Source organism: Tasmannia lanceolata, unplaced genomic scaffold (genome assembly GCF_043159265.1).
Source record: "Tasmannia lanceolata isolate RefF3 unplaced genomic scaffold, GAP_Taslan_0.1 ptg000015l, whole genome shotgun sequence".
Taxonomy (NCBI): Eukaryota; Viridiplantae; Streptophyta; class Magnoliopsida; order Canellales; family Winteraceae; genus Tasmannia; species Tasmannia lanceolata.
In genome coordinates, this window is record NW_027518692.1 from 43,499,629 (window position 1) to 43,512,589 (window position 12,961).

The window sequence follows — 12,961 nt, forward strand, 5'->3', positions numbered from 1 at the left end:
TATTCTTTATTCTCCAACGGATACAAATTATCTCTAACAATCATTTGGTTTTAAGCAAGATCACCCTCTTTTTTAAGAAGATTACTCACTCGTGTGTGGAAGATTACTCACGCTTGGACGGAAGCAAATGAGTGGGCTGATTTCCTCTCAAAAGAGGGACGCCCCTGCAAAGGGGAAGATATTCCGGTCCCATCCCTCCCTTCTCCCCTTTTGAAAGTTGTAACTTGAGATTCTTTGAGAATTCCCTTCACTTGGGTGTAATTCTTTCTTTGTTTTTGGAATATATCTGGTAGGGCTCCTAACCCCAGCTTACCCATAAGAAAAAAACACACATTTAAACTCAAAAGAACTCTGGGCCCAATTTTTTTGAGTTGGTTTAAGAACTGAATAAAAAATGTCTTCTTCCTTGATTTTAGGGATTTCTTTTTTCATTTTCTCTTCTCAGATTTTCAGTAGCTTTTATTTGTTTTTTATTTTTCTGTTCTACTTCTTCCACAATTTTTAGGTGGGTTTTCTATTTTTTTTCTTCTACTTCTTTCCCTATTTTTTGTGCGTTTTTTAATTAATTTTTTGTGGATTTTTTAGGTTGCTTAGTGCCTAATATAATGGTATTATATTCAGTTTTAACTATCTCCTCCCTGTTGAGAACTTTGCACAAATATAGTGGTGTGCAACCAAACAGAGCCTTAAGAAAACAGGGCCTAAAAGCATGTAGAAATATGAACTTTGCACACACAAAGCGGTGTCCAAAAGGAACAGGTACTGGCAGTGAAGCCAAATGGGCACTTCAATGTCTTAACTTGAAAGGAAGATTGAAACAGTAGAAATGTTTAGGAACTGTATAAGTAACTGGATCTTCTCCTTTCCAGTCCAGTATTTTCAAGGAAGCTGGAATACCAGTGTGCAGACAACCTGGGGTACCTCTTACGGTCCTTGTCATGGAAGTCGACTCCATAGAGACCATAACGAGTTGTGTACCCAGACAGAAGCTCGAAACAATCCATAAAGGACCAAACAAAGTAAGCCCGCGCATTTGATCCATTCCTGCACATAAAATTTCCATTCAGGAACTGCAGTAATTGACAATTTACGCTGATTTTCTTTTTGTTACTGAAAAAATAGTGGTTTGCTGTGACCCATATGCCACATCATGTCCGTTGTCCAGAACAGTTCACTTGTGAAAAGCACATTCAACATGCCATTAAGCTATTCATGATTAGAAGATTGCCTGAAATTATTTCATGAATTGCTTCAGTAGTAATTCAGATATATGTATTTTTTGTGAATATCAATGAAGCTGGAAAAGTGCAATAAGTGTTGTACCCACCAGCACCCATGAGCTAGAAATTTAATAACCATTCTGGAAATGCTTCTTCCAAGTTACAATTTTAGTATTCATAATATCTAAAATATCCTAGTTTCAAGGGGCTTTTGTTGATTGAAGGCAGATCTTAACTGGTGTCCTCATTGCTAATGAAGTTCTGAATACAAACATAAGAGAAGGAAAAAGAGGGATTATATGCAAAATTGATATGAAAAAGGCATATGATCTGTGGATTGGAACTTCATGCAGTTCATTCAAGAGAAGATGAGTTTCGGCAAGATTTGGAGAGGCTCGATTAGAGAGTGCATTTCCTCAAAAGAAGGAAAGTTCTTTTGGCCTCTTGGTGTTTGTCATGCAAGGAATTTGAGGAGTCTTTGGATCACCTACTAGTCAATTGCAGCTACTCTTATCGGCTATGGATGAACATCATAAAAAGCTTTGGCTTATCATGGTCACTTCAAAGTTCTGTGATATCATTATCTTAGAATGAATAGCGGACCTTTCGGCAAAGGGGGTCAATCCTTTTGGCTACTATTTCTTTATGCGATTATATGGCACATATGGAAGGAGAGGAACAATCGGATCTTTTAAGATAACTCGAGAAGGTGGGGAAGGACTTTGCTCAACATCAAATCTGATATTATAGCATGGAGTAAAGCTGGAAAAGAATTAACATCGAATAGTGTTGGTGATACCTTAGGAATTGGAAGGAGATCATGTTAGAAAGAAAGAAGGAAAAAATAACACCAGGTGGTGCCACCCAACACCCGTGTGGATCAAATTAAATTTTGATGGAAGCTCCAAAGGTAACCCAGGGCCGGCAGGTATTGGAGTGCTATTCCAAGATTTAAACGGGCTATTACAATTGTGGTAAAGCGAGGATCAAACGTAATTTCATGGGCTTGTGGTAAAAGCCTTGTAGTCCTTGGACGTTATCAAACATCATTGCAGAAATTCGGGACTTAGTGGCTTTGATCAACCCCAGGTTTCAACACATGTGGCGGTCGTCAAATGAGGAGCTGATGTAGGCCAGGGAAGAGACAGAGAAGGAGAAGAGAAGAAGAAGATTAGGAAAAGAATAGAAGAGAAAGAGGGTAAGAGGAGGAAGAAGAAGAAGAAGAAGTCTGGGGGAGAAATTCTCAATCAATCAATAATCACCAAAAACTAATAATACCTAATATATGAGGCTTATATATAGGCAATGAAAATAAAATTCCATGGAAAATAAAAGCCTTAAAACTAAAAACATGGAAATAAAATCTTAGAAACTAAATAACATGAAAATAAGAATCCTAGAAACTATATGACATGAAGATAAATCATAATGGGCAAATATGCCTCTTATTGGGCCTACAATCCACATCATTCTCCCCCTCTCGAAAAGAACTCGCCCTCGAGTTCTAGTCCGTTTGAATCAAAAATATAGATGACCCACTCAAGCAGTAGGAGTCGTAATCCATCAGAGGCACTCTTGATGTCAAATACCCATGACAACCGTGGTGCAAACTGCTCTGGAGAAATAAACTGGCTGTGAAGATAGCAGCATACTCCTCCTGGATTGGCATGATAGCTATGGGCAATACCAATCTATAACCAGCCTCAATAGGGTCATCATTCGCTGGTATGACGAGCCTCACAACATTACACCGAGTCTGGATAAATTAGACCCTAGAGCGGAGCGCTGTGTCTTTCTGGGTTACTCTCATACCCAGAAATTTTATAAGTGTTATAGCCCTAGGCTTCGTTGGCTCTTTTGCAGGTGACGGCGGTTCCTCCATCTGCTCCTTTGCAGGTCTATCGGTGGCGACTTAGGCCCGGTCCTCCTCCAACTCCTCCCGAGGCCACGTCTCTTCTTCCTGAGATCCCGACTACCACGTCTTAGGTATCTCCTCCTACTTCTGATCTTCATGTAGATGCTCCTATTGCTTCGCGCACTCGTTCACACACTACTGCTCATCCTATCTCATCATATGTTTCTTATGATCATCTCACCCCGTCATTTAGTAATTTTGTATCCTCTTTGTCTTCTATTTCTTTGCCTAAATCTGTGCAGGAAGCTCTTGCTCACCCCGGTTGGCATGCTGCTATAGACAATGAGATGGTCGCTCTTAAGGCTGATCATACTTGGGATATAGTTGCTCCTCTTGGTGCTAAGCATGTGGGTTGTCGATGGGTCTATGCCATCAAATATTTTCCGGATGGGACAGTTGAGCGCCTTAATTCGCGCCTAGTTGCCAAAGGGTATACTCAGACATTCGGAGTTGACTACACCGAGACCTTTTCTCCCGTTGCCAAGATCCCCTCTTTCCGTGTGCTTATCTCTCTCGCCGTCAACAATGGGTGGCTGTTATATCAGCTGGATGTCAAAAATGCCTTCCTACATGCCGACTTGGCTGAGGAGGTGTATATTGAGCAACCTCCTGGGTGTGTTGCTCAGGGGGAGATGTCCTCTTCAGTATGCCAGCTTCGAAAATCATTATATGGTCTCAAACAATCTCCTCGAGCTTGGTTTGGGAAGTTCAATGATGCTATCATGAGATACAACATGAAGCAATGTGTTGTTGACCACTCAGTATTTAGCCAGCAAACCGGTTGGACATGTCCTTCTCATAGTCTATTTGGATGACATTATCATCATTGGGAGTGACATAGTTGGCATACAGAGGTTGAAGGTCTTTCTGCAAAAAGAATTCTCCACAAAAGACCTTGGACATCTTCGATATTTCTTAGGGATTGAGGTAGCTTACTCGTGTACTAGTCTCTCCCTCTCACAGCGGAAGTATGTATTAGATCTACTAGATGAGACAGGATAGCTGGGTATGAAAACATCTCCTACTCCCATGGACCCAAATAGAAAGCTCCACCCAGAAGAGGGTGACTTGTTACATGACCCTAGTTGATACCGAGGACTTGTTGGGAAGCTAATATAGCTCACAGTCACTCGCCAATATATTTCTTATGCAGTTGGGGTTGTTAGCCAGTTCATGAGTGGTTCTCATACATCCCACTGGGCAGCTGTGATTCAGATTCTTCGATATTTGAAAAGTGCTCCACGGAAAGGATTGCTTTTCAAAAGACACAGGCGTCGGAAGTTAGAGGGTTCCTGTGATGCTGACTGGGCAGGTTCTTCAGCAGATAGACGGTCCACAACCGGCTATTGTACCTTTGTGGGAGGTAACTTAGTGCCCTAGCGAAGTAAGAAGCAAAATATTGTACCCAAGTCCAGTGCTGAAACTGAATACCGAGCCATGCCACATACTAGCAGTGAGCTTATCTAGCTGAGTTCACTTCTATCTGAGATTGGATTCTCATCATCATCACCAGCTCAGTTGTACTGACAACAAGACAGTTATTCGCATTGCTACTAATCCGGTCTTTCATGAGCGTACTAAGCAAATAGAGGTGGACTGTCATTTCATACGACTAGAATCCAACAGGGAGAGATATACACTACTTTCACTCGGTCTGCAGATCAACTTGCTTATGCTTTCACTAAGCCCTTAAGCAAGGCTAAACTAAGTGATATTTGTAACAAGCTAGGAATGCACAATATATACATTCCTGCTTGAGGGGGAGTTTGAAGTGTATAATATGTGTGTAGTTAGGTGCGTAGGTACATATAGCCTAGGGTGGCCACGGCCCCCTCAATGACTTGCAAAACCCTTGAAATACAAGTAAAGTGTTTTAGGATTCATTCTCTATTAGGGTGGGCCATGTAAGCGGGGCTTCCAATGACCAATGCAGGGAGAGTGTAAATTAGTCCGGCCCCCCCAAGTATAAATTCCTAGCTCCGCCCTTGTGTGTAGTATGCCTCAAGGCATTTTAGTCTTTGTACTTCATTCTCTTTATATAAATACATAAGTGAGGGGGAGCTATCTCCAACTCTCACTTTTCTTCTCCTTTTTCTCTTCTCTCAACAGTATGGTTGCAGCATCTAAGTAGAGAGGGACTGCTGTAGGGGTTCCTAGCTAGTGTGGCCCCTTGTGGCGTCACTTGTGGGGGGGGGTACATGCTACCGTTTATTGATCAAGTTATCTTTCAAAAAATAAGTTACAATTTTAGTATTGCACAGTTTATAATTTCTTATCATAGTGTTTATAAGGCATAGGCTACATGTTCAACATGCTCTGTGTTACCTAGTTCTCCGATGAAGTCTGCTAGAAACCATTTTCAAAACTGAAATAAAGTACCTACCGCCTAAAGCTAGGTCAACATTTCTAGAAGAACTAACTCAATGAAACTTTGGTAAGGATGAAAATACCTAATGGACAGAAGCAAGCTTTCGATGTATCCTCGTAAGTAGTCTGCTCGTTCAGCATCATCATGGGTCTTGGAAGGAGTGGCAGAGTTGCTAAAGTCCGCATATCCTAATTACAGTCATAATACCAAGCAGTATTAAATTTAGCTTTACTATAGGTCAGTTTTAGCATCACAATGAGTGTTAATATTCTCAAGCAGTTTTTGCAGATTACCATTTTCATGGATTATGACTGCAGGATTTTCGTAGTGCAGCTTTACATACTCCAGCAATCTTTGCATACCCCATGGAGCTGCAGGCATCTCGAATCCTTTCAGGCTTCTAAAATCCTGGTCCGGAATTCAATTGTGTCAGTCTGACAAACTAAATTTAAAGAAACACATATACTTTGTAATAATTGATTTCTATTATCTTACCTCCACAAGCAACCGATCCAAAACTGCATAAAAAGAAAAAAGAAAAAAAACATTATTGTTAATTAGCTGTTAGTTTGTGATTTACTGGGATCAACATAACTCCAACTAAACTTTACTAAAGGTGAAGCCAAAGAACCACAGCCAGGCAATAGGATCCCATGAAAGATCAGTTTGCTATCTAATCTGATAATAGCCTGAAAACAAACCCACCCAAGTTCTATTCTATATGGAAGTTTAAAAAAAAAAAAAACTCTAATCGAACCCACAACAACTCTAGGAATGAAATAATTAAAGGGAACTGACAAAGTTAATTGGTTTTCAACATGTTTGGATGTTTGTAATTAAAAACAGTAGGACTACAAGAAATGTGATTCCATTTTTCACTGAAGAGTTAAACAGCTATCCTGCTCTAAAACACACAGCACCAATAAAAGAGACACGGAGCGATTCATTCAATAATAGAAACTACATATTTCCTGCAACTTTACTATCATATTAAAATAATAATGCATTACAGAAACTTAAGAATTATAAGGTGTGATGCTGGAAAAAAAAAATCAATCATCTTCAAAGATTGATATCTTGAGTCCGTAGTTACTATCATGGGAAGGTCGATGTGCAGAGTAATGTCTGAAATGAATGTGAGAAAGCGGGATGATGCTGAAAGGGGAAGCAAAAAAGGCAATAAACAACAAGAAAATCCCAGGAGAAAGCAAGTGAGACTCATTAAAGCAATAAAGAAAGAAGTCTGTTAGCCCAAGGGTTCCCATGGGTTCAACTAATCACCTTTTTCTTGCTATTTTGATGCTAGCAAGCCCAAATTGATTTATTTATGAACTAATGTATTGCCTTGTAATGTTGAGCTTTAGACAAGAATTTGATTGTTCAATCCAAGTTCGCACAATTCAACACTACCCATTGTTTGAGAATCAATGTACCAAATGACCAAAGGAGCTTGTATACATAGAAGGCATCATCCTTGTAAGATGCCTAAGCACAAAGCTTAAGTTAAAGATCCCACAAGCGAGCCTTGCACTCAAGTGAAGACCAGATGAAGGCTAAGTAAAGAGGCATTCAAGAGAGTGAGTTATGTGTTTAGAATGTACTTCCATCTCTCGTGTTTCTTTATATCAAGGCACACTCAAATGACTTTTGAAAGATTTCAAAATGCTCTTAAAAGATGTTTCAAACCCCAAGTTTAAAGTTTGCAAAATAAAGAAATTATTTTGAAACCAAAACTCAAATTTTCAATACAAACCGGTCGACCGGCCCTTGTAGGGTCAACCAGCCAGCAAGGTATTTTCAAACACTGATGGAAACATCATGTGTTGTGCGGTCGACCGGACTCCCCACCAGTCAACCGGCCATAATGAATTTTAAACGTTGTTTGAAACATTAAGTGAGGATCGGTCGACCGGACCCCCCAATACCTTGTTTTTAGAATATGACTAGTAGCTTCTGGGCGGACGACCGAGACCCCCCGGTCAACTGGCCCTAGTAAAAAATATAGTCGTTAGGGCTATAACGGCTAGTTGTTTTTTTTAGCCTAGTATTTATCATATTGCCCTCGAACGGCTAGTTTGAGTTGGGGATCACTATATATACATAGTATTGACCTCAAAATTCAATTTTAATGATGTTCTGACCAATCTAACACTTATGCAAACTCTTTAAAATCATTTTTGGGTTGAAAATCTCTCTTCATCTAATTGTGCCTTGATATTTGAGAAATACCTTTGAGATTAGATTAGGCTTTTATTTGTAATCTTTATTGAGAGTATTTGTGAGCTTTAACCTTGTAGTATCAGGCAAGGGTGTCTCATTGTTCTTGTACTTCATTCTTGGTGAGAAGGGCTTCATCCCTTTATTTGTAGTGAGAAAGGCTTAGTCCCTTAATTGGAAAGAATGTACTACACCCTCCGATCCAGGCTTTATGTGGCGTCGGATTTAGTGGAGAAATGCCCGAGGAGCCAAACTTGGGAAGTGGAGTAGGACTTGGCAAGGTGCTAAGTGCCGAACCACTATAAATCAATTGTGTCGCTTGTGGTGTGGTACATATCTCTCACTCTCTCTCATCTTTTATTTTGTATGTGCCATTCTTTTTGTTTCTCCACTACTTAGCATTTGTCTTTCGTGAAAACCTATACATGCTAAGTTGAACATTCTCATCAATTATCAAGTTTGTAAATTGAATAGGGTTTCAACGATATATTATAACAACTTGATTTTTTATCACCTAATCAAAATTGATAAAGCAGAATTAAAACTCGGGTGAACTTGGGAAAAGCTTTAAAAGGCAAAATGTTTTAAAGACAACCAATTCACACACACACACACACCCCTCTTGGTTGCCAAACCGGGATTTCAAAGTCATTTACAATACTTGTTCATAAAATGCGAGAGGCAACTCCTTAAAGAGAAAAAACATTCAACATTCAAAAAAAGAAAGAGAAAAAAACATTTCAAAAACATGTTCATCTTCTTTCCAAAATTCACTTGAATGTATCCCTCTATGGAACTGGTTTCCATGCAATTATGTCCAAGACTCCAAGTTCATATGAGATAATCCAAGATTGGCGTCAATAGCTTACGCAGAAGATTGACACCCTCTTTTTCCAAGGTGTCCGCTGAGGAATTTGCAGTTCTCTTCCGATGTGTAAGTTGAGGATGGACACAAAAAATAGAGAATATTAGCTTTTAGATTAATGCAAATGGTACAATAATTCATAACTACCATTCAAAAAAAAAAAAAAAGGAATCATTCATAACTATATATCCATAATCAGAACAGCAACTTAGTTACTTGAAGTGAAAACAAACTGTACAAAATAAGATGTTTTAGGACCCAAAGTGTCTCATGGGATCCTGACATGGATAGCAACCTAAGTAGAAAACTTGCAACTATATTCTGAAATTCGAACAGTCTTCAAATCTATGATGATTTTCTAGACAAAGAGAAGGTCTATAAAGGAATACTTAACAACTTACATGATATTCTAGCAGAGATATCTGTAACATAGTCTCTCTCCTTATCCGTTTCAGCAGGTGCATCTTGCACATATAGTACCACATAGTGATTTAGACCAATAAAATCAAATGATCTCTTCAACCTTTTTGATTCAGCCTCACTAAATGATGGCAGTCGAGATCCTACGATCTCTCTCATAGTGGCAGGGTAATCCCCATACACAAGAGGTTCCAAGAACCTGGTCCAATAAAACAAAAGAATATATAAGTAACAGGTTTGCACATTGGCAGCACAATATATGTGTTTACTTCGAAAAAGGAGAAGAAAACCTAAGCTCATGATCATTGTACTCACCAACCAAGATGAAAATCGATCCATCTTTGTGTCGCAGCAATGTCCTCTGATGAGTCTGTGAGAGGTTCAAACCAAAATCCCAAAATAGTAATTCCTATGTAGCCATTTTGCTTTTCCTACATAGAAAATATTTCTCATTAAAACCTACCTTGAACATTTAAAGGGGTATTTGATTACTGAACAACAAGTGCTTCTGTATCTGTCAAACTGTCGAAATGCCTAGAACCAATGGTGCAACACCAAGTTGTAGAAACTGAAAGGAGACCTACAAAGAGATGAATGATTGAAGAAGATAGATGTTGAATCTTCAAACCTGATATTTTTGTCTGTACAGTTGGACTGCTGCTGCATGTGACAATAAGATATTATGAGCAGTAGTATATACTTCTGTTGATGAGTTCCCCTTGGAGCAATTAAGACCAAAAGGAAAAGAGCATCGTTCAGGTGGAAACAATCCTATATCATAGCCAGCCACAGTTTGTATATTGGGTTCATTGAAAGTGCTCCACGACCTCACCCGATCCCCAAATTCTTTGAAACAAATATCTGCATATGCAGTGAAATCCTCACTGCGACAAAAAGACGAACCACATCAGTAGCAGCACAAAGGCTCTGAGAGCAATAAGCAAGTCAAAAGCCATAAATCCTTTGTTTGATATAATTCAAAAGTCAGGATGTTCCAAACAGGTCCCATAAGTACGCAAAATGGACCAGATGTTAATGTTGAGTTGTTACAGATGTAGCTTCTTATCTGGCTTTTCTTGCTTGAATCAGTGGGGGCGATACAATAGGATGGGAGGGATGCAGAAGCTGAAGAGTGATAAAGTTGAAATTGGAGAGCTCAGGTTCTTGTAGAGTCAGTTTGTGGGCAATTCTGGGCTTTTACGGGCTGCTTCTTTTGGGTGTTGAATTTTGGTTGAGAGCAGCCTCCCACAGTTTTCTTCCTTTACTCTCAAGCAAATATTTTATCAGTTTGGGTTCTTTCTCAAGAAGAATATTTGAACAGTAATTGTTGAGTAAATCTAGTTATTTAGGGAGGAGTAGGTGGGAGATTACATGAATTTTGGGCTCAGATATCCTCCATACTCATCTTCTAGCGCTTGGGGAAGATCAAAATGATTCAAAGTAACATGAGCCTCAATTCCTGTAAAATCAAGGGACCCAAGCTCCACCAATTAGAACTACCTTAAGGGAGATAAAATTTCAATTAATTGGTAACTAAATGCATGGTTGATCACGACATGATTCCAAAGTTGGAAGTGTGGCAGAGATATGAAAATAAATAGTGTCACTGAAAAACAAGATTAGGGAAGAAGATTAGAACAAAAAGAAGTAATGCTATTATGAGTACCGTGGATGATAAGTTGATCTATAAGATTATTGTAGTACTGCACGCCTTTGGGGTTCACAGCTCCATTCCCATCTGCAAATAAATTGGGATGGAAAAGATCCAAAGGGAAATTCAGCTAGTTTTTATGAATCGAAAGTTAAATTTGACTACATAACTTCCAGCTCCATGTTGGAAACAATGCGCACATCGATCAATCCAAACAAAATAAAGGGTATTTTTGAAAATTCATTTATAAAACTTAAAGCACTTGTAACAGTCCATACCAGGAATAAGCCTAGACCAGGAGATGGAAAATCTGTAGGCGTCCAAACCCATCTCGTACATTAGCTTTACATCATCCTGCCCTCATAAAAAACAAGAATTATTCCGAGACCTGATTTTTCTTCTCTATAACTTGCTCATGGAGATATCAACAATCTTGATTTTTCACCTTGTATTTATGATATTGATCTGCAGCAACTTCTCCTGTGCTCTTGTCAAGAACTTTTCCTGTGAAGAAGAAAAAAAAAATCATTTCAGGCTATTTATGGTATTCCCATTTGAATTCTCACAGTTTATGATATTCTAAAGTGACAGAATAGGGGGTCACCGGCATTGGAAAAAGTGTCCCAGATGCTTGGTTTTCTTCCATCTTCAGCAGCTGCTCCTTCAACCTGCAACCCACCACGAACCAACCCATACCCATCACAAAAATACTTGATGCTATGAAAATGGGAAAAAAATGAGGAGAAGAACGGGTAGGCAGGTCATGCAACTTCCCGGTATTGTAGTGGCCTAGTCTCCATAGTAAAACATATGGGTGCCAAAATGGATGCCAAAATCTCACTATCCTGAAAATTTTTATTACTCGTTCAATGGATTGACTTTTTGGCAGCTGAATTTGAACCATTGGCCAGTGATAAGCTGGTTGGGATCATCAGGGTCGGTGGGATTCTCTCAGACCCATCATTGTATATCCAAATGGTTATGAATTTAGATATGATTATTTACAAATAATGGTTACAATACTTTTTGAAATGATATAGTTAATGGCTTTCAAAGAGGCCTCCTTGTTCCATTTGCTATTAAGATCAAATTAAAACAAGTTTGTAAGGCATGTCTGATGTGGGTGGTGTAGAAAGGGAAGAAAGAAACTGGGAATTGAATGAATGCTTGTCCTGAGATTGATCATCTCAACTGGTCTTTACTTTAATCATGTTTGTAGCGCTTTGTTAGACTGATTGAGATAACCCAACCAGTCTCACACTATTCATTCTACAATCATGTTGTGAGACCTGTCAAGATAATCAGTCTTACGAAAAGCGTGGGAGGGAAGAGAGGGCAGCACCTGCAAAGCAGAGGAACCAGCACCGAAAACAAAGCCCGGTGGGAAGTCATATCTGCTGATGCCACTGACCTTACCATAATATACAGCTATTGATATTACAAGGAGAAACAACTGCCACATTCTCACCATTGTTCTCCCTCAAGAAAGTTGGAATTGGAAGAGGTGAGCAGAGGTTTGTGTAGATATTTGTCCAAGAGAAAGGAACAAACGAAGTAGTAAACACCAAACCATTTATGTCATCCATGACTCACCATGCTACACAACAATCCAGTGTATCTTTCAATAGTGAATAATTACAAAGAACGATGGGCCCATGTGAAAAGCATTGAGTATTCATTATTGGGTGCCACTTTAAAAGGTCAAGTAGGAAGAAGGTTCATAGACGCAAGCAAGACAAGATGGGAAAGTGAAGTGTTTTGTCTAGGGGTGTAAACGAGCCGAGCTTGGCCAGGCTCGGCTCGTTAAGCTCCAAAGCTCGGCTTGGGCTCGGCTCGGGCTCGAACCAGGCTCGGGGTCGGCTCGGCTCGGTCAGGCTCGGCCGAGCCTTAACGAGCTTTTGTTATATTAAGTTCACACCCCTCATCTTCCCTGGACAGCCGCAGCCCTATCTAGTGTAATTCGACTACTCTTTTTACACTACGGGGGGTGGTCCAAGTAACTAATGGGGTTCCAAAAAAGAAGTGACATATTTTGCCTCTCTCTTTCACTCCCTGGACAACCCTTTTAGTGTATATATTAATATATAACATATATATTTAAATATATTAAATGCTAAACGAGCCGAGCCGAGCCTGGCCTATCTTGGGCTCGGCTCGTTAAGTTTAACGAGCCTGGACAGCCGACTCGGCTCAGCTCGTTAAGGATTCGAGCCGAGCTCGAGCGAGCTTCCGAGCCCGAGCCAAAATTGACACCCTTAGTTTTGTCGCACTGACAATCTTCAACCCAAAATCCAATCTGATTCCT

General features: G+C 39.7%; 1 protein-coding gene across 1 annotated transcript; it reads right to left on the reverse strand.

Annotated features, from left to right (window-relative positions):
- Window positions 1–686: 686 nt before the first annotated feature.
- Window positions 687–12,204, reverse strand: LOC143847433 (beta-glucosidase 31-like). Its single transcript, XM_077356249.1, has 13 exons — window positions 11,999–12,204; window positions 11,261–11,324; window positions 11,102–11,160; window positions 10,935–11,010; window positions 10,672–10,743; window positions 10,377–10,464; window positions 9,634–9,889; window positions 9,321–9,436; window positions 8,987–9,204; window positions 5,999–6,021; window positions 5,797–5,911; window positions 5,586–5,691; window positions 687–1,044 (listed from the first exon to the last, which is right to left on the reverse strand). Exons 1-13 carry the CDS (start codon window positions 12,125–12,127, stop codon window positions 831–833), a joined length of 1,536 nt encoding a protein of 511 aa, XP_077212364.1. The 5' UTR covers window positions 12,128–12,204; the 3' UTR covers window positions 687–830.
- Window positions 12,205–12,961: the final 757 nt, after the last annotated feature.

Coding starts and splice junctions, on each gene's coding strand:
- LOC143847433 (XM_077356249.1), bottom strand. CDS start 12,127: ATGGTGAGAATGTGGCAGTTGTTTCTCCTTGTAATATCAATAGCTGTA. Junction 11,011..11,101: donor ATCAATATCATAAATACAAG/GTGAAAAATCAA, acceptor TTATGAGGGCAG/GATGATGTAAAGCTAATGTA. Junction 9,437..9,633: donor TGTACAGACAAAAATATCAG/GTTTGAAGATTC, acceptor TTTTCTATGTAG/GAAAAGCAAAATGGCTACAT.